Raw genomic sequence first — 22062 nt, forward strand, 5'->3', positions numbered from 1 at the left:
TTAATGACTAGCCTTATAAAATGAAGGATTTAAGCCTTGGAAGATCAGCCACCACAAGGCAAACTTTTCATTGGCAGGCAGAAAATCTAGAGCATTTTAAAGAGGTGCTACATATACAGTAGCCCTTTGGGGGAAAAGATGCAGTTAGCCCAGTTGGCTAGGGCGACCTTTGAATAATGGTATAAGCATAAAAAGTTTGCGGAAGCCACTTGCATCCAGCGTTAGCTTATCTAGGGGGAAAGGCAGGAGGGGGAGCTATATTCATAAGCCAGTGAACTGAGAGAAAGCATACTGTATTTCTGCTCTTTGGAGGACAATTTGTTTTCAAGCTGCTACCAGATGGCTAAATACCATGACATTTCTCTTTTGTTTGGATTTTTTTTTCCTGTTTCAGTTTTTGTTTTACAAGCAATTCAGTACTCCTTGCTTTTGTCAATATTGTTTTACTGAATAAGTTTCAGTGGCTCGGGAATGGGACACAAAGTAGCATTGTCCTTCTCCTTGTTTTGATTGATAAAAAAGGACACAAATGTTGGAAATGGGCTGAGCATTTCCTCCCCCCATTTGTTTTTAGGTTAGTCATTTTAATTGTACTGAGTAATTAGAAGGTACATACAGCCAAGGGAGCATTGTTATGGAAATTGCTCAGGAAAACCCATTCCCCATTTGCCATCACCATGTGTTGAGACAATTCTTCCCTCTAGTGGCAAAATTAGGGACTCTGGCTCCACAGTAGGCAAGGTGTAATTGCAATATGACAAACTGAGCTTTGGGGACGTTTCTGTAAATGTTCTTGGTTTTGGCTTGGCTAGTCTATATTTTTTCTTGCTGACTTCCTGCAGAGATCTTTTCCCCTTCCCACAAGCATTCCAAGCAACAGAGACTAGACATTTTACTTTAAATATAGAAACGATAATCACAGTGGATTCTGGGTAATGCTCTGCAGCTTGACTTAATTCTCATCTTCCTTTTTTTTAATTACCTGTTTATAAAAACGCTTTTAAATTTGCAGGCATTATTTAATACTTTCGGAAGAAGCACCTCATTGGAAATAAATAAATAAATTGCCTTTTTAAAAAATAGTCTGTGTGAAAGACCTTAAGGGTAATTAATGGAGGTCTCATAAGGCCCTGTAAGTGAGATGAAAGCGATCTTTCTGAATCTGCAAGAGTGATTTGTTCGTATAACTTCCCACTTCCACTGAATTCTTCAGAGTCTAATAACTATTTTCTTACCATTTGGCAATTGGCGCTTTGCTGCAAAAGCCCTTGTTTGAACAATGAAAAAAAGAGTTTAATAATCTTGTCTCTGGAAATGACTTGGGGGAAGATTGTACTCTTGGATTTCGTTGTTGTGTTTTTACTACAATAATATCTTTCTCTGATAAATCATGTAATTATTGACTACAGGGGTGGGAAAGAAATCTTATTGAACATTTAGATTCTCCAATTAAAGTGCTGGTGTGCTGAAAGATGAGATCTTTTGGATGAATTGTGAAATAACTTTTTATTTAGACCATGCAATTGCAAAATCCATCCATTGGTATAGATGGAGAACTTGGAAGCCCTCAGGGATTCAAAGGATTAAAAGTAGGCCCACTTGATCCTGACATTGGAAGGACCTGTGGACCATTTTATTCACTGCATAGGAACCAACTCTGGGCTTGGTAAATGCATTCAATAGAGTGCTGAATTCCCGTCCTCTGAATGTTGTGATACGATGTGTGTGTTGGTCATGTTCGTCCTTTGTAGCTTTGGGCATAACCTAAAAATGTGAGACCTTAAGACGTTTGTCAGTCAAAGAGATACAGAGTTGTTAATATACCCTGCGCTGCTATGGAACATAGATATGAAGCAGTTTCTGCTAGTTTAAAACAGGTATATTTTTAGTCTTTATGGCTGCAGAGAGAAGGTTAGCCAAGCATTACAGTGTTTATTGAAAAGAAGACAGACCCATTTCATACTTTGCTCATTGTTTCTGTATTTTAGATACTCCCTCCTTACCACCTCAGACCACCTCAAAATATTCTGATTTCCCCCACAGATTATGAAAAGACAATGTTTTACACTTCATGTAATTTTTAAGTGGTACTCCAGACAGTCTCTCCACATCCATAGCAGCATCTGCAGGTGGTAATTTGGACCTTTGTCTGGCGATAGATGCTGCTTTGCATCGCCGAGCTCCTCTCATTGCATTTCTGCTCCTGACATGATTTGAAGCGGTCATACGTCGGTAGATATTTTTTTCCCATTAGTGTGTTGCTATAGGCTGCTTAACACTCATCTCAAACAGCTTTTGCAAGGTTAAAGGAATGTGGCTTGGTAACAAGTTTGTGTCATTTTAAATATATACCTTCCAGTAAATAAGGAGGAGCCTAGCAATCAATCCCTTTTAGTGTGTTATATGTTTCACCTGACAACTAAACCCTCTATTGATTAGCCATTACTTTGTTGGATAATCCTGTGTCATTGAAGCCACTGTAAAAATTAAACTCTTTAAAATGTTTTACCCTAGCAGCAGTGTGAAAATTGAAAACTTGTTCAGAATTATAGCCAGCTTTCACCAAAAGGGTAGTTTTCAACAAACTGGTTTATGCTTGCATTCTTTATATGCAGTATAAAACCGTATTAAAGCACTCCAACGCAAAGCTATCTGCCTCTGGCTCAGTATCTGGCTGCCATTTCAAACAGTGCTTCCTGTGGCCTAGAAATGGCCTCTCTTGGTGATTGGGGAGGAGATGCTTGGACAGTTCGGGTTTCTGAGCTAGAATTGAAACAGAAATCCTTTTATAGCCAAAACATGGAGTTTGGACTTCTGTAGAATGATCAATAATGTAACAATGCTTTGTGAATCTCACAAAGGAATTCAACATGAGGTAATGACAGGGGTGGCAGTGTTTGGGTGATGAAAAATTGAAACCTTCTAATCAATTTAAAAGGTGCCCCTGATTAATTGGGCAGCAGATTTAATGAAAATGTTTTTATGCCTTTTTAAACACTGTGGCTTGCATCTTAGTAGAGGCATTCCTCCTAAGCTTTCACACAGAAGGGGATGCACAAGATATTGCCTGCTTCAACATATGTGGGTATATTCCAAGAACAAATTATGTGTCTATTCCTCTGTGACTGTGGCTGAAAACGCAATATTATCTGTATGACATACTCTCTCAGAGAGATGCTACCCTTAAATTTTACAAAACCACAAAGAGCTTGGGGTCAGGTTATTCGGAAGATCTCCTTGTTCTGTATATATACCTACCTACCCGATGAGGCAGACAGTTACTAGGAAGAGGGTCTTCTCAGTGGTGGCACCCAATTATGGAACATGCTTTATAAAGAGACTTGCTTGGTGTCAGCCTTGCAGCCTTTTTGGCAATAGGTTAAAGCCTTTTTATGCATCCAGGCCATTAAAAAAACCCACAAGTTGTTCAATCTGGCCATCTCAGTCTTAGGATTCATGCTTTATTGTTTCTCTTTGAGAAGCAGGTTTTTTATGCTACTTTTATTATTTTACATTTTATTCTTAATATTTTATTTTATTTTTTAAATTTCTGTGAGCTGCTTGGACAACGTATGTTATTGGGCAGCCATACAAATGCAGTAAGTAAATAAATAAGCAGTTGTTCAAGCTTCCTCAAGAATCATTGAGCCCAGAAGCAGAAAAGTTTACGTGGCAATGCTTTGTTTTGTCCAAAGTGAAATAGGAATGAGCCAAATCCACTATGGAGCACCCTTCCTCATGCTTTGAATTTTTGCTCCTTCACAGGAATATTAAAAAACACTTTTGCTTCTTGTTGCTGCTGGGTTTTTTGGGATGGAATGCAAAGAGGATCTTTTGCTTTTTTGGTTTTTATTTAGATTTGTGCTCCATTGTGTGTTTTAGTTTTCTGTAAACCACATTGAAATACTCTTGGAATGTACACCTTTGTAGAAATTAAGTAAATAATAGCTTCGGTTCCCCAGGAAAATAATAACCTTGTGGAGAACAGAGTGTTACCACCTACCCCACATTTTAACAATTGACAAAATGAGCTTTTGCAGGTGGTGGGGGAGGTTGGGTCTCTGCTTTAAACCACTGCTGTAGAAGAGTTTGGAGTTGGAATATTCCCCCGCCCCGCCCTTAGATTTCTTAATTTAAGAACTTGGAGGTGCATTTTTTTTCATGGTCCTTGAAATGTAAGGCTCTTGATTTAAGCAGTACAAATCCCTGTAGGGCAGACTTGACCATTGTGTATGATATCTCTGTATGACTATATAATGCAGGCTGTCTGCTTTAAAAGTAGAAGCCCATGAATGCAATTAGCTGCTCTAAATACATGAAACACCTTACCTTTAGAACAAATACAGTTCCATTATCCAAACCATTATTTCGTTTCTTCTTCACAGACCTATAATAGCTGTGCCAGGCTCTGCATCAACCAGGAAGCAGTTTGCTTAGGGAGCACTGCTATGAAGACTGAAAACTGTGTGGCCAAAGTAAGTAAAGCTGCAACTGTCATTCTTGTACCAGGTCAATAAGCTGCAAGTTCTCTCTTCATTGGAGAGGCAATTTAATACTGTGCTTTCTGAATGTATCCGTGTAAACCTAATTGAGTCCATAGGGTCTTATGGGAACTTATGTAGTTCTTTATCGGTAATGCACATTTTTTTGTTTTAATCCTAAGAATCCCTGCCTCATTAGTTCCCTGCCTGTAAAGGAAAAAGGTGAGATATAAATAAATATAATAATTATAATAATAATCATTAGTTTTTGAAATTAGGGTGATAATATGGTGAAAATTTAGAAATGAGAGTTGAAAATCCTAGTGGTTTTTTTTTTTTTAATCTTATGATTTGTTGGGTCCTTTTAAACAAAAAATGTGCCAAATGTATCTTAGCAATAGCCATGTAAATATGAGAAATGCACGACTCAACTGTTGCACCTCCAACTGGTGGTTTATTTATTTTTATGCTGTCTTTGTCCAAACAAGTTGTCCATGTTTGCTTCCAGCAGAGAGAAGCACCTGAGTGGGCATTCAGATTGTAGGGCTGCAATCCTGCCTCCTTTCTGAATTTAAGCCCCTGCAATTTTAGACAGGGAGCATATGATATTCTCATACCCCCCCTGCTGGCCACTGTCTCAAGTCACACAACTGGAGCCGAGGTGGGGGATTTGATTCACATACGGAGACATTATCAGTGGGTTAGAAGGGCGGTGTTGAAGACGCATCTGATTTTAAAACAAAGCACTTTCCAAGGGATGGTGGATTGGGTATGTTCCCTTTTGCATTGCCACATCAAAAGAGACATTCTCAGGGAAATGTGCATCCTGTCTTTGGCTTCCCCTGCAACTAAATATAACTCCCATAAAATAAGAACCGTGTCTGAGGGATTGTGAATGACTGGAAAACATTCCAGCCACGATACAGTGTATATAAAAAGGGCATGTTTAGCCTTGCTTAAGCTTCATGTTTCCATTGGAAGGAAGTTCAGGATAGCCCTGCAGGACAGATCAGTGCATGCAGCCATCTGTTAGCAAAACCAGCTGGCGCTTTTGCAGCATCTCTCCCCCTCCTCTTCTCACCCCCAACAAAATGGCTGGTAGAGAAATGATTGCCCTCTTCTCCCTCCTCATTCCTTGGGATTTCTTCCCGTAATGCCTTCCCCCCAGAATATGTATTCTTGCTCTAGATTGATGCCATATCCAAGAAACCTTTCTTTAACTTTACTCAAATATAAAAAATAATCCCTTTGGCAGACAGTAATGCCATGCAAATTTTCTCCACCTTTCTGTAAAACTGCCTGTCGCATACAACGTTTCTCCTCAAGTGTGTCATTCTACAGAATCCAACATCCATTTATGTATGGTGCCAATGTGTGAGCAGTCTGAGCAAATCGCTCAGTGTGCATAACTCTGTGGGAAGCTTGCTTAACCCCAGACAGAATGAAATTCTCCCTAAGGCCAGATAGATACCTCTGTTTGAATTTTGGCATTCAGTAGTATTCATAATGTTACTCTAGAGGACCAAGCTGTATGGCGTCACACCCTCTGTACAATTGTGCGTGTCTCTGTATGCTTTTGCATAGTTTGCAGCTCAGTGTAGTAGGAGCTACAGCGAGCTGGTCAGACAAAGGACTAAGCCATAGTTTAGTATTGTGGTAGCAAACCTCAGCAGGCCTTATGCTTGCTTTCTCCCTCTCCTCCTCAGGGGCAGCTACAAGGAAGAGTTTGGAAGGTTTTTGCTTCTGTTTTAGATTAACCACAGCTCACCTTGTTGTCTAACCTCTGTGAAGCTGTGGTTAATTTTAACTTTGGCTTATTTATTATTATTTTTCTAGTTCTAATAATTTATACATAGTTTAATACTGCAGTTGTATTGTGTACAATAGGTGTTATGGAGGGATACAGCATAAAAATAGTTAAAATAAACCATAAGATTCGGGGGGGGGGAGCCTGCTGAAAGTCTTTACCAAGCATAAAATGTTTACCAAGCATCAGGGAGCAGGCTGCCTTATTTCAGCTTGGAGGGAGCTCCTCAGAATTGGACTCACAATACTGAATGCACAACCAGTAGTTTGTGAAGCTGGCTTATTTCTGCTGATCAGCAGTTAATCTTAAACTGCTGATCAGTACCACAGTTTAGGGTTCAGATGATTCATAAACTGTGGTTAACATAAAACAGTAACAAAAATTTCCAGTGTCCTCCTCGTGTCCACAGTAGAATGAGGGGAGAGAGTGTGCAAGCCATGACATACATATCAAGCAAGTAAGTGCAAAGAGTGTAGCTTAGGGTGCAGCTAGGTGATGTAGTGGCATGGTGGGTCTTTTGCAGTAAGAGTCGGGAAATGTTGGTGGAGCCCAAGTCTCTGCAGTCCCTGTTCCATGTGCTGTATGAGTCCAGTGGAGCAATTAAAATGTGATGATACAGGGTCAGAGTTCAGGCTCATAATTTTGGGGGGGATGGAGGCCTTGTGGTTGTCTTTTTCCTAATACTCTGAAAAATACGGCGATGTCCAGTCCTTCTATGGCAGATGGGGGACATCAGCTCTGTAATGCAAATGCATCTTCTTAGTTGAGAAGCGTTTTGTGTAGTGTTGTATCCAAACTGATGCCTTGATTCTTACTTGAAAGGTAAAGGGTAAAGGGACCCCTGACAATTTAGTCCAGTCGCGAATGACTCTGGGGTTGCGGTGCTCATCTCGCTTTACAGGCTGAGGGAGCCAGCGTTCGTCCGCTTCCACAGACAGTTTTTCCGGGTCATGTGGCCAGCATGACTAAACCGCTTCTGGCAAAACCAGAGCAGCGCACGGAAATGCCGTTTACCTTCCCGCCGGAGCAGTACCTGTTTATCTACTTGCACTGCATGCTTTCCAATTGCTAGGTTGGCAGGAGCAGGGACCGAGCAATGGGAGCTCACCCCATTGGCAGGGATCCGAACCTCCGATCAGCAAGCCCAAGCGGCACACTTATTTTTCTACAGATGGGTGTTTCTCCCTCCCCCCTTTTTCTGCAAGCATATAGCTGTCTTCTTGGAAACCCCCTTCAGGTTCTTGGTTTCAAATTCTCAGCCTGAAATTATAAAATAGCTTGGCAGAGTTTTCCCTGCATGCGCTTCCTCTCGCAGTAAACTTTTCTTCTACGCAGAACTCATTCGTTTGACCAGAAGTTGTGTGAGGCTGGCAGGAAATCACAAGGGAGCTGCACTTACTAAAAGTAGTTTGTAGCACCTTTAATTAAAGGTGTGCCCTCAAAATGGTCGCCCACAAAAATTAGAACTCTGTTAATTTCCCCTGGGATCTTGACAAACATCTATGAGAAGAAAGCAGGAGACAAAAATTAGGTAATGAATCCTCGTCTCTGATAAAAGATATGGTCCTTCCAAGCACTGCTGCACCAGAGTGTTTATTCTTGGGCACATATTTTGCATATTTGTGTATTGCTGGGAGTGGTGTTCTTAAAATGTGTGGGGAAGCATTGAACTCTCATAGGAAGTAGATATTTCTCATGATGGTGTGTATAGACGAGAACTGCATTACTAGTTCAAAACCTTTTGAAAGTGGAGTTGACATGGGATATGCATTGCCAAATATCCTGAAGACTAAACAAACCACTTTGCAGAGATTCAATATTGTAGTATCTGTGAATATATCACTAGTTTGTTTTATAGGTGAAATTCAGTGGGTATAAATTGAAACTTAAAGTTCTTGTGGGCCTCCCTTTGTACAGAGGAATCTGTTCCCTTTTGTAGCCCTCAACATCACTCTGCCTTTCCAAAATGAATATTCAAAACTGGCCCAAAAGAATGCATTTTTAAAAAACAGTGTAGGGTATATTTAGATGTGGAGATTGTTACATTACTTTTTTCTGGTTGCAATGTTAGCACTTCTGCCCTCGTTTCTAATGTTACTGCATTAACTGTTGTGTTCTGAAACTGTGGCTTTCCATATACTGCCGTGTTACACTAAATTCCATTCACACCAGTGAACATGGTGTGACACAACAGTGGACATCATCAAACATGCCGCCATTTTTTATGTGCATGCACTCTTCTGTTCCCCTGTGATTCACCCAGGAAGCTGGCAGGAAAGAACTGAGTGCCAGAATACTGCCCTAAATTTCATCACATAAGCAGCAGTGAAAACCACAGGGAAATTTCAGTACAAAACTCCTGTGATTATCCAGGTTAATGGGGTTGCAAACAGATTTTTTTCTGGAAGCATTTTGCGTGCAAATGAGTGCTAAACTTCCACTAGATTTCCTGAATTGACATGTGAAAGATCACCTAAAACACTAAAATTATCAGGTAAGGAAAATGGAATAAAGTGCTGTCTGAAGGCAGCCATAGTAAATGCCTGACACTTGTTGACATAGGAAGATTCTAAGAAGATTTAAAGAAGAATGAAGTAGCTATATAGCTGGTAATGATCTGCAAACCCAGTCTGCCAAATCTTTTAAAAGGGATATAAAATCTCAGATGGAGTTTAAGCTGGTATCTAACCATCAGCATGCATCTGTCAACTGCAGAAGCCGTTCAGCATGTTGGCAGTATTAAAATTATAGCTACCATCAGACATAAGGTAGACCAGGCATTAGAGCCAGTCTTTGGTTTCCTAGGATTATAGGAGATATGAATTTCAGGTTGTAGACTCCTCTGTCTCCTTTAAAGGATCCTTTCATTTAGTTTCAACAGACTTCTCTGTCTTACTAATTCAGCACCTGAGAACAGTATGGACTGGCTGTTGTGCCGAACTTTCTTTGATAAGGCATCCTCACAACTTTTTACTGGAGCTCAAGGACAGGCAAGGTGTTGCTTTCACTGGCGCAGTGAAAGCCAGCCAGGCAAGCAGCTGTTCTGTTATTTAGTAAGCTTGGCTCTTCAAGCTACGTATTGGTGACTGTGATCACTTTAGCTATCCGGTAGAATGGTACACAGCTAAAAATGCCTGCTAGTGAAGTGTCCCACTTTGGGGATGCAGAACACCTGGACAGATATGAAAAGTTCCAGAAAGGAGATGGGGTTCTCAGACAGGTAGACCTTTTCCTTCCCCTCATCATCCAAGACACGGCTGAGTTGAATGCTCTCTAGCATTGAATCTTAGGAAGTCACTGCTTTCCCACTTGCTCCATCATCCCTATATGAATTGGAAGGAGTTGCTTTGCCGCAGCAGTTTTTTCCTGGTGGGCTGCTTTCCTTCAGAGGAGTTGGATATGTCTTGTTCTGTCATTCATTCTGATGCATGTGTTGAATTAGTTTCCTACTTCGCAGATCTTTTGAACACGTGCAGCATGACTCCACACCCCTTGCTATGAGTAGATAGTTGACTGGTGGTGGTGGGTGGGCAGAAGGTAGACTATATTAGAAGGTGAACCTGGCATCAAAAACACTAGCTTGAGAAACTCTGAGTTTAGTGCTCCTGAGATTTTCGGACCCTGAGAATGTTCAGGCCCTTCAATGTGCACATAAGGTCTTGACCAGTCTTGTTGGGATCTCCCTGGAGGTGTCTTGCCAACCTTTTTCTTAAGTGAAGTACCATTTATCTATTGTGACTTTTCTGTGTTCACTACTGGGGGGGGGTGTTCCGCTTTTCTTTCTGTTGGACTCTGCTATGGTCTATATTGTGCCCAGGTTCACGTTTCCTTTATAATTATGGTTGAACAAACCTAATACTGCCTTCCAGGAACTGATGCATTTCCATCGTAATGCTGTACTTGGCTCAAAATTGTTCTTTAACTTGTGGAATTAGAATCCAATCTCTCTCTCTCTCTCTCTCTCTCTCTCTCACACACACACACACACACACACACACACACTTATCTTTGGGAGATAATTTCTCAAATGGAAATAAAAAGTGTTATAACTAATGTAAAACTGAGATGAAGTTTACTTAATACCCACAAGTATTCTGCCTCCATGAAGCATAATTAAAATCATCCGAAGGGTTAGGCTTTTCAGTTTCTTTACAGTGGCACGTTGGTCATAATCTAAGTATGAGGCTATTTTGCCTTAATTTGGAATATTTTACATTTTCACAGTCTCCCCCTTCCCCCATCCCTAGTCAGAGTTATTTGCAAAGGGATTGAAGAAAGAATGTGCACGTCTCCCCTCCCGTTCCCCTTCCCACATTCTCCAGATTTTGATAGAAGATTTGTTTTATTTATTTCCAAAATTATATCCGCAGGAAACAAGCCGTTTAAATTCAGATTATGCTGAATCAAAATGGTGCTGGTATGAGAAGCAACGTGCTGTTTTATGAGCACGGAGTCCCTTTTCTCATAACTGATTGATAGTAAATATTTTCCTGAAGAGTTATTGCCAGCCATGAACAGTGCAACTGTTTCACTGGGTTTTTTTTCTCCTGTAGTACTTGCTGTACCAGCCATTGTCTGTAATTAAGATCTACAATTCACAATGCAGACGTTTGCACTTCCTCTGGGTCTGAGCTATTTATAAGGTATTTCAGCTGTTCAGAGTTTCTTTTGAGTGCTAAACTACATGTAAACAGGCATTTTTCTCTCTCCAGTATGCACACATTGTATATCAGTTGCCTTTATTTCAGCCTCCTCCTTTCTTGGAAGCTACTTTATATGTTGGGTTCATCATGAAATAAATAAGGGTAGAAATAGTTCTCTCCACCCCCAACCTCCACTCCAGTGATTTTTACAAACCATTGCACCCTCCCCCAGCCTGTTTTCAACCAAGGGCCTCTTAAATGCTAGGGATACCCAGCCACTTTTGCCATTAATGGTTCTACTGAATTAACAGATGAGTAGCAAAAGAGTGGCATGCTAAAGCTTTCAACCTTATAGAACTGGAGGTAGAAATAAAAAAATCTCATGATTCAGTCTTCCTTCAACCCACTTCTGTCTCCCTTAGGAAAATATGCAGTTATCTGTGAGTCACTTGACACAGACAAGATTTTCCTTGGTGATCATAGGGAGAAACTATGTGCAACGATCATGTGTCTATTTAACGACTTATGTCTGAAAGCAAGCATAATTTAAAAGGGCGATATTTATGCATGTTTCATTGGTAATGTACCATTTGTGGTCTTCTGAACCGAACACCTTGCAGATGTAGATTTAAACCACAGCTCAGCAGTGGAATTCATGGACAAGTTATATAATAATAATTATTATTTATTATTTATACCCCGCCCATCTGGCTGGGTTTCCCCAGCCACTCTGCGCAGCTTCCAACCGAATATTAAAAACACAATACAGCATTAAACATTAAAAACTTCCCTAAACAGGGCTGCCTTCAGATGTCTTTTAAAAGTAAGATAGTTGTTTATTTCCTTGACATCTGATGGGAGGGCGTTCCACAGGGCGAGCACCACTACTGAGAAGGCCCTCTGCCTGGTTCCTTGTAACTTCACTTCTTGCAGTGAGGGAACCACCAGAAGGCCCTTGGCGCTGGACCTCAGTGTCTTGGCTGAACGATGGGGGTGGAGACGTTAGTTGCCTTAGTTTTCCTATCTGTAAAGTGGGGAGAACAATGGCGTATTTCATGAAATGGTGGCAAAAATCCACTTCCTGGGCGTAAGTCGTCAAGTTGGAACATCTGAGTGACCTTTTTGGATAACAGCCTAGTGTGCTGCAGGAACATCACCAGACCTAGAAATCTGAGGGAAGAATTTTGGAAGGGAAACTCTGTTCTAGCCTTATCCGCTCTTTGGCTAAGTTGAGAGCAAGTTTACATGGGTCTGGATCAGCTCAGAAAGGCTCTTGTGTCTTTGTCCCTAGGAGGAGTAATAATGAGAAGCAAGTTCCTCATCAGGCATGTACTGCAGCATTGCCCGCTGATGCATGCCGGATCACCCGCATACAGGGATCACGTGACCACTCCAAAAGTCAAACGATCAATTCGCCTCGTTTTGGCTCTGTAGTTAATGCACAAACAGTGCGATCTGCAGGGCTGTAATTGCATTGTTAGGGCCAAGGAACAAGCCTGTGCCTTTTCAGCAGACAGCTGGCAGGGAGAGAGGCATGTTGTTAGGAAAGAGAGAGGCAAGGCAAATAAAATTACTGCTAACGCTCAGAGATCGGCAGGAGTCCTACTTGCCTAATCTTACCGGTGGGAGCAAGCGGCTGTTGTAATCCAATTATAGCAGCATAAGCAATTTGTTAGACACTCCGCATAATGTAACAATTTCCCAATAAACTCTGACTTGTAATAACGTCGGCAAGAGCCCACATAAATCTGCCCGAATGGTGGGGGCTGGAGCATTCGGCTGGGGGCTTGTAATTTGTGCCATCAGCACGTTTCTCCGACTGTGGCATGGCGCACCATTTTCCATGCAGGAATTCGGAGGAGTAAAGCTTGGCAAAGCCTCACTAAAGAGGAGTCCATTAGGAGAGGAGGGGCCAAGCAGTACTGAGAACCATACTGCTCTGATTTACCCCGTATGGTAGAAAAACTCAAAACGGCTTGTAAAAAAGAAATTAGTCAAAAGCAACAAAGAAAAGCCCAGGACAGATTTTTTTTTTCTTCTTATTTCTTAAAATTAAAAATAATGGTTAACACAAGAGATTGCTATGTTCTACTAAAAATGAGGTGGTGCCCTAAAGGAGTCATAACTGCCCAAGAGAGATTTTCTCTCTCTCTCTCTGGAATCCACCAATTTGTGTTTTTGTTGCTTGTTGCTGTGCTTAGATTTGGAACCGTTAACTTTGAATTTCCCTGGTTGGATTTAACTTTTTTAGTGAAATATTGTGCATCCTCACTGTTCTGTTGGAGCCTTTACAAAGAGCTAATTTAGATATTTGTATAGAATTCATTTTCATGTCCTGTCTGCCACAGAACAAGACTGTTACTGCAACTGATGTGCCTGGCATATAAGGATTCTTGTTTTGTTTCTTTACAAATGCTTCATTTAGTCATATGGTTGTGGAAGCTTTGAATCATGGTACACAACACTAGTTTCTGTCAGTTATATCAGCACTCAGCACTGCTGTGGAACTATAGTCTCCTCTAACCTCTGAGAAGGTCTCTTTCCATGTATTGTTGAGGCACCAGGTAGCAGCACAAAGCCATCTCTGCAAAAGGTCCTCGTTGAACTTGCTGCCTTATCGATCAAGTAAAGCTTTAGAGTCTTTTGACCTTCAGAGAATCTGCTGGGTACTCACAACAAGATGTCTGACCTTGGGAGCAGCTCTTGAGAATGTAGAACGTTATTGATGTGTCTTGTGTACCTTGTTGTGCTAGGATACTGCTTAATATGATATTTTGAGTTGCAGAAGTGCAGGGGTTTTTGTGTTGGCTGTTTTATTGATTGCCATATTTCAATTTTAAAGCACATTTGTGTTAAATCTGGTCAGAAGGTTACACAGTTGTCTGCCCTTGGTATTGTGTGCAAATTCACATTCAGATTTGCAGGATGGCCTTTCCTAATGCCCGAACTGCAACATTTTCATTGTTCCTAATCTGCTGTACACATCAAGATGCCAATTAACTGTGTCAGGGCAGCAAGCTTTCTGCTGCTCCTGGAATTAGTCTAATAAATACTGCCTCTCAGCTGAAGCCTCTTTCTTTCCGTTTGAAAAGAAAATGCTATCTTACTTTGCTGGAGCTGCACATCAATAAGCTGCAGTGTCCTAATAAAGCCACTCAGTGTCTAGGTTTAACTAATGACTGATTTTCATGGCTTTGACAGTGAGCTGTGTGCGTTATTTTCTCCTGATATTGTAAAAATAATGAGAGCAAATTAGAACAATCAGTTTACACAGATAGCTCCTGATTGGAGGCGATGGGCAATATGGCAGCAGGTAATCCATCTTCGGACTCCTGTCACATTAACTTCAACCGCATGGAAAAGATCAGGCGGAGCAAACGGGGATCCTGCCCAATCGGAACACTGAAATTAATGAGAAGAGCATTGTTCTGTGATCAACCTTTTAATTAGCAAGACGGGAGACAGAGGGAGTGATGACGCCGGCAGCACAGCTGCGCAGTGACAGGCATGCCTCCTGCAAAGGGGAAGGGAAAAGCACACGCTTTAAATTATCCTGCTCTCTGCTGCTTGCCCACCAGCAGCATAGCTTTGTTTTGAACCCTTTTCTCAGCTGTGCAAACAATGCCTGCGTTTATTAGAAAACTCTAAGCCACTCACTCCCCAGCATTCGTGTCTGCGACCACTCCTGTCGTGGGGAAAATGTGATTTTGAAAGTTTTAGTATATTTCACATTTGAACCAGAGAGGGGTCATTATTCGGTAGCAGCCTGGCCCATGTGCCCCTCTTGCTTTTCGGCAGCTGTCTCATAATAAGTCTTTCCCGTTCAAAGGACTGACACACCGTTTGTTTGTGTCAAATGGGGTTGGCAATGAATTGTGGCACTATCCTGCTGTCTGAGTTGCTGTGCCTTTCCTCACTATGGCTGTGCTAAAGGGTGTCATAGAAATGTAGGCTGTGGGTGAAAAGTTCAGCCTTGCAAAGTGTGCAGAAGATGCGTTGAGGATTGAAGTTAAATAACTTCCTGTCCAGGTCCTCTTTTTGAGTGAGGTTTGAAGGAAGCAGAGAAGGCAAAGGACAATACTGAGAGGATGGCGTTGCGGAAGAGGAGAAAAGCACAGAAACGTTTAATACTCTTTTAAGAAATCAAACAACCAGCATTTTAACCAACATCTATAATTAAGCATTAAAGTGGTCCTCTTGTTGTCTCTTGTGTGCGCATGCACACACACAGAGCATTTATCCTCCCCCCACACACATAGTGTTGCTTTTCTGTATCTGCTAAACTTGCACGTTCTCTTTATGTGTTGGCCCAACAGCAGTACTTGGTGATTTTTCAAGCAACTGTGCTAATTGTGGACAATGAACTGAAACTTTATGCAACACAGTAAATGTGTGGTTGCCTCCTCTGGTTTGCACGCAACTTCTGTTTGATTTGTTGAGCATTGTGCGCTACCTGGAAGTACTGAGATTAAAGCAAAACAGGACCCTTCCTTCACAAAGTCCTTAAATGCCAACCAGTTGTGTACTCAATTGGCCTAGTCTTAACTGCTCAAATGAAGCATTTGTCCTTGATGCAGGAGACCATTACTAAGTACTGTCTAAGAAACTGACTGTCTTCAAAAGGTTAAAGGTATTAAGAATGCAAAGGTATTCCTAAGGTTGGAGACTTACAACAAACAAAGACTAGATTATTTTTCAAATGTTCCTTTATGAAGAGTTCTCCATAAAGGAAGTTTTCTAATACAGTATTTTTAAAGTTATTTTTGGTAAAACTAAAATAACAACCTATTTATCACTGTATTCTTTAGAAAGCAGTTTACCTGTGGGCTGTGACTAAATGAGAATTTTCGGTTCTCAGATAACTTTATTTTCAGGAAGCTATAGGCAAGGAGAATAAATGTTTGTTTGAACGCATTCACTCTTGACACATTGGTGCTGAAATTCTGTGGTGAATGTTATGAAACATGATTGGTGATACTGTTGATCCTGGGACTACTTATAGAAAAATTCATGAGGAAACCACTCTTTAACATAAATAGAACTTGAAGCATACATTCTTTCCCCGCTCATATTTGGACTTTTTACTTCTCTTTTATCATTTGGCCCAGTTTGGTGCTTGAAAGCATTGCTCTTTATGGCATCCCATGTTTGGGACTGTGAAGAGTTACTGTTCTTTTCAAATGTTACTGTTCTTTTCAAATGCAAGTAATTTATTTTTGTTAGTGGGTATGTTGAGGCTGACGGATGCATTATGCAGCTTTCTGATCACCCATGGTTATTTCCATGCCAATTCTGTTTGGCTGATCCCTTCCCTACTCTTAGCTTGAAATGGAGAAGGAAATAATTGCTGTAGCTTTGTATTAAACAGCAGAAGACTATCAGTGTAAAATATTTAATGCAAGGTATTAACATTTCCCCCTGTTTTGTATCAATCTAGAAAATGTTATTTTGTTAGTTTCTAAAACACTTTTGTGAGAAAGTAATTCTAGTTTACATAGTCAGGTCAGAAAATACAAGGCTTCAGTTTAGGTGAAACCCCCCCCCCAACTGCCCCTGTATAATAACCTATAATTTAAAAAATTGGTTGCTATGGCTGTGTTTGCATATAATGATATGCCAGTGACTCTGCTTATTGTGGTTTATTATGCAGTGTGGTAGTGCATGCTTTCCAATCACTCCCAATTTGTTCCTCTCCTGGTGCAAGTGAGATAAACCAGTACACCTTGTGTTTTCATTAAGTCTGAACCAGAGATTGTAGCTTGTTGCTCCCTAACAAGCCAGGATCCATAAGGCAACAACAAACCATAGCTGAAGGTTGGCTAACAACCATTACTTGTTAGGGAGCAGCAAACCACCATCCCTGTTTCCAACATAATGGGAAACGGGGAAACAAACCAGGAAGCCATTTGCTTTACAGCACTCCACAATCAGCCCAAAACTCCAGCTTAATGCTACGTGTGAAGGCAGCCACAAAAAGTGGCCACTAATCTGAACTAAACTGCATAGTAGATGCCAACATGTAATGAGCTGTTTATCTGAAGCAATTTCGCTAGCATAACATTCAATAAAAAATTTGCTAAACGGTGCATTTGTGCTCATATGATATAACTAGGCGTCTCTCATACGTTCGGTCAATTATCTCACCTCACAGGTGCAGCCAGAGAGTGGCTATGAATCTGCTTCACAGCTTTGACAAATGAGCTCATTGTTTTTTGTTTTCTTAATTTTGGTTCATCTGTGATTCAAGTTTATCCTGGATTTTTAATTTTTCACGAGGTTGCCAAGATTTAAAGTCAGCCATATGAGTGCTGCGGTGGCAGATCTGCTTTTCCGTACAATTTGGGACCTCAAGACAGTTAACGACCATCAAATGTATGTTAGTCTATACTAAAATGTTAAGAACACATGGTTCATGAATAAAGCAGCAAGAGAAAGTAACTTCCTTTATTTAAAAGTCCAACTTTGAAGATCATCTCCCCCCTCCCCATGTCACATCATCATGAACTAGTATTGTAGGGGCTGTGCGTCAGGGCTGCTTCACAACAGGCAATCTTGATAGCTTCCACATATAAGCACAACAGGGTGAGTTTAGCAGTTTCATTTCTTAATTTCTTGCTTTTGTAGGTTTGAATCAGCCCCATAGTATGTTAATAAAGAGGAAGGAAGGAGTTCAATTTATACTGGTCATTAAGGATCCCTTGGTGCTTATCGCAAGAGTGAGGTTATTAACCCTGATGTTCTTCTGGCCAAATTCAACTCGTGATGATTACATTCTGCGACCTAAATTACTTTTGTAGTTTTCACTAGAGAGATTGACTTTCGTGGTTTCTCCTGGAGAGAGTGACTTCTGCTTTTAAAAATGCTCTCTAACAAAGTGATTACACGTTCTGCCCCAGAAGTGGCGGCACCTCAGTTGAAGTGGCATTGTTCTTGGCACAGCTTAGGTGCCTTTTTGAGGAATTCTGAGCCCTCTGTTTAATAAACAAATGACACTATGTATTGCTGAAGGTCATCTAAAATTTTCATTATAATACTAGAAAACAAATGTGCACTTAATTCAGTGCCACTCATTTAATATTTTACTTCACTGATCAAAATTTAACTACATATTTTATCAATCTCTCTTTCTGAAAGAGAGAGCACCAGTAGAATTTAAAATATAATAAATTAATGCAGAGGAAAGTATCAAAAAGTAAAAGTCTTGCTTTAAAAGCATAGCATTCAAAATATGACAGAAACTGGCTATGCTGAACCTTAAACAAAAAGTGGTGAAGTGCAGGAAAGATTACCCAGCTGCCTTTTGCTACCTTGAAAAAAATATTATTTCTAAACAGACAGTTCCATTTTTAGCCTACTTGAATAATTATTTTAAAGTATTTTATTATTGCAATTGGTACTTAAGGGAACTGATATGTTTTCCTGTTGTTGCCTCGAAAAGTCAGTCTGGGTGGCTATATCATCATCATTACTATTGCCATTAGTAGTAGTAGTAGTAGTATTCACATTTATATACTCTCCTTCTGTAGTTCTCAGGGTGGGTCACATGATACATTGCAGTTTCAGTTGTAGGTAATTGCTGCGATCATTAGTATAGGCTTTTTGTTATACATAATTTCTTGCACTGTGTGGTGACCACTGCCCTTGATCTAGTTGATTTTTATATGGAAGTCATTATACCAAGAGCCAAACTCGATTAGACACCATTCATACCATTAGCAATTGCATGAGTGGTTTTTAAAAGGTTAATAGCAGGCATAGAGAAAGGGTGATCCAGACTGAAACTCTAGAAAGGGTTTGCTCATTACTGCAGTCCCAATCCAGATTAGGTTTCTCCTGCAATGGGTCGGTGCATTAACCAGAAGGTTGGTAGCTTGAGCCCACCCAAGGATGGCTGTGGGCAAGATTTCTGCATTGCTGGGGGTTGGACTAGTTGACCCTCAAGTTTCCTTCCACCTTTATGATTCTATGACTTTTGCACTTCAGGGGAGGGGGGACTTTTATTGTTGTGAATAAAATGGAGGGGAAAACAATATATATTGGGACTACAGAAGATGGTAGATTATTAAACTACACATCCTTACAAGGACCCCTTTTCCAGATCCACCAACTATTTTTTTTTTTTTAAAAAAAGACAGGTTCACAATTGCTAATTGTGCGAACAATTTCTTACTGGTTTGCCTAAAATGCAAGAATCTGCAATTTGTACCTAGAGAAGCCTCCATCTAAGACACTTTCCCTTCAAAAAACTGTGAGCTTGACTTTCTTTGTTCTTGACTTCACTTACTCAACGTGAGTATTGCTGTGAAATGTCAAAACTGCAAGTTGCAGATAGTTTCAAAACATTTTCTGATTAGATAAAGTAACATTGTACTATTACACCACTTATTTCATGACTGTGAACATTGCATGTGCCATGCAAACTCTAAACGATATTACAAATATTAACAAGACTATCATACAATGCAACACATCCTATTATATCAAGATATCAGAAGTTTGAAAGGTAAATATAAATATTTTGAAACTTTCAAAATAAATAACATGAGCTGTGTGAGCATTTATACCTGGGGTGAGAAACCTGTAGCCCCCAGTCAGCATGGTGACTACTTCCAGTGAAAAATTGTGTAACTCCTTTAGTTGTCAATAAAACTGAAATAATTCATTGCTATATAACTTCTCATTGTTTTATCAATTTCATATAGTACCATACAGCCTAACTTTAATGAAAGAACATCTAGGGCATTGTCTTCAATTACTCTTGTCTCCACTTACTCAAATATTTTCCTGTATACCCAAGGCAACGTAGCCTCTCATGTCTGCCTTCATTATTTCTGGAAATGGCAGTCCAGTGTCTCGGCTAATTCTATGAGAATAGATTTGCATTTGGAAAGTTAAATATTCTTGTGTATAGTTACTTCTTGTTGACCTAGGATCTTCCCATCACAGGGTAAAATAAAGCCCCCTTTGTCATTGCCAGCATCTTTGAAACTTAGTTAATGACTAAAATATTTCACTGTTAATTCTCCTGACCTCAGGATTCCTGTTGATTCCTCTGATTGCCTGTGTGCTTGGACTGAGCTCTCCTGTACAACATTAATTTAGAAGATATAAAAATGAAAAATATCTCAATTAGCAGTGACACCACAAAAAAGTTAGACTGTTAATTGAGTGAAGCTTGTAATTCCTTAGCAGAGCTGACTAGTAAACCCTCCTTGTAATGCTTTGATAGTAGGTAATAAAAATGTTGTTTAATTAATGCCAGTGTGAGTTCTTTTTGAAGCTTTGGGTTTTACAAAACTGAGTAAATCAAAGAACTGAACCAGAATGCTTCTCTGTGCTGTTAATTTAAGACTGTCACTTCCATTTGAAGTCATGATTTATATTCTTCAATATTGATTACTTGGGATGCATCTGAATGCTGTGTTCAGAAAAAAAATGCAATTAAACCTCACAGTAAGTTAATGCATCCTAGCCTGTGATCTGGTTTTCTAAATTGTCTTGTATCTCAGGCAGAGTGTAGGGACTGGTTCACAAGGAACATTTGTAGAAAACCATACGGTAAAAAGGACCATATATGTTTAAAAGAAATGAATTGTGCTTTGTACCCTCCTCTAATACAAGAAACTGTGTATGTTTCTAAATAGGAGAAGGGAAAGAGGTCAATCTGTTAGCCCATCCAGCTCGGTATACCATTAAAGTATACTAATAATGGTACTCCCAATTCCTGTTGAACCCTTAGGGCTCCTACAATGTAAAGTTTTTGGATACCCTTGGCGAGGGGTCAGGTAACCTGTGGTTGGAAGAAGAACGGGCTGTAAAAAATCTTCAATGAATTTGTCTTGACCTTTCCATTTAAAAAATGTTTTTGTATTTATTATTTTATTTCATGAAATCTATACACCGCTTGATTGCGAAAAGCCTCAAAGCAGTTTGCAGAGAGCAAAATAATCAGTAAACACTTAAACAACTCTTAAAAAAATTTAAATCAGCAATGAACTAAGAACAGATTAAAACATTATGCATATCAACATTCTACATCTCTGAGTGGGCTCACCTAAACAAACATGTTTTTAACAGGCATCAAGAATAGTACAATGAAGGTGTCTGCCTGATGTCAACAGCCAGGGAATTGTTCCAAAGTGTAGGCACTGCCACACTCAGAGATTGATTTCTTGGAAATGCAGAACCAGTTGGTTGGTTGGTTGCTGGCAGTAAATTCCAAACATCCATGGCGGGTATATTAAAAAATATCCCTTTTTTGTTTCATATCTTTTACAAAACCAAAAAAACCCACACAATTGGGTACACCAGCCTCCATGTATGCATTTTGTTCATGCAAAGAATGATTTCTACAACGAGGGATTGAAACAAGCTGGGTGGGTGGCAAGAGTATAGTGGCTTCTATTGGCTTCTGCATTGGCTTCATCTACCTGCTCTATGGACAAATGTGTACAGAGGCCTGCAATTTCATCTTCACATTCCATGTACTTGCCACTAAAACTCTCCTTTAAAGCAAACCAATAGAGGGTGAGATCTGCAGGGCAAGATGGTGTGGAATCATCTGAAGGGACAGGATGTTGCTTTTAGTTTAGTACCAAGTGCTGTGGAAGAAAGTTTTCATTGTCTCCACCCAGCACAATGTCTCCTGGAAGGCTTGGTTTTAGCTGCTGTTTTCAGTCACTTGTCTTCCTTCCTAGCAAGTCCTGAGAGGGGTGGAAAAAAGAAAAATGTAATTGTGGTTATCCTAACACAACCTATTGTACTTATCACTTTCTCTCTGTCTCCAGATGGCAGAAATATTAATCATTAACTTCAAAAACTCAGCAAAGTTTGGAAATCCCCTGGTGGTTAAATATCGAACTTGCTGTGATAAGTAAGGTAACTTTACTAAAGTGCTGCCTCTCTAGGGCACTTCTCTGAACTCCAGGAATTTGTTAGCTGGTTTCATATTGGTATTGATTTTAAGGCAGCTGTCAGAATGTAGTGTGTCTATCAGGAAGAATCATGGAACTTCAGCAATGAAAAACACACGGTATGCCATTTGCTTTTAGAGTTCAGGTCTTAGTTGCTCAACAGTCTAGAAGATTGGCTGGCTTAGTTTAAATAATGCGTTCCAGTATAACCTTATACA

The 22062-nt window shown here is 40.1% G+C and overlaps 1 protein-coding gene across 10 annotated transcripts in view; it reads left to right on the forward strand.

Annotated features, from left to right (window-relative positions):
- BTRC (beta-transducin repeat containing E3 ubiquitin protein ligase) overlaps window positions 1–22062 on the forward strand; it is a 128393-nt gene that overhangs the window by 63944 nt on the left and 42387 nt on the right. For 9 of the 10 annotated variants that reach the window (XR_013839335.1, XM_079977445.1, XM_079977447.1 and 6 more), the window contains one exon: window positions 4386–4475. The exons of the other annotated variant lie outside the window; for it this stretch is intronic. Coding sequence is in view for 8 of the 9 variants with exons in the window: in XM_079977445.1 (XP_079833571.1) it covers window positions 4386–4475 (90 nt within the window). In the remaining variant the exon portion in view is untranslated. The remainder of the gene's footprint in view (window positions 1–4385; window positions 4476–22062) is intronic. 10 annotated transcript variants of the gene reach the window in all.

The sequence above is a fragment of the Podarcis cretensis genome, assembly GCF_951804945.1.
Source record: "Podarcis cretensis genome assembly, chromosome: 5".
Taxonomy (NCBI): Eukaryota; Metazoa; Chordata; class Lepidosauria; order Squamata; family Lacertidae; genus Podarcis; species Podarcis cretensis.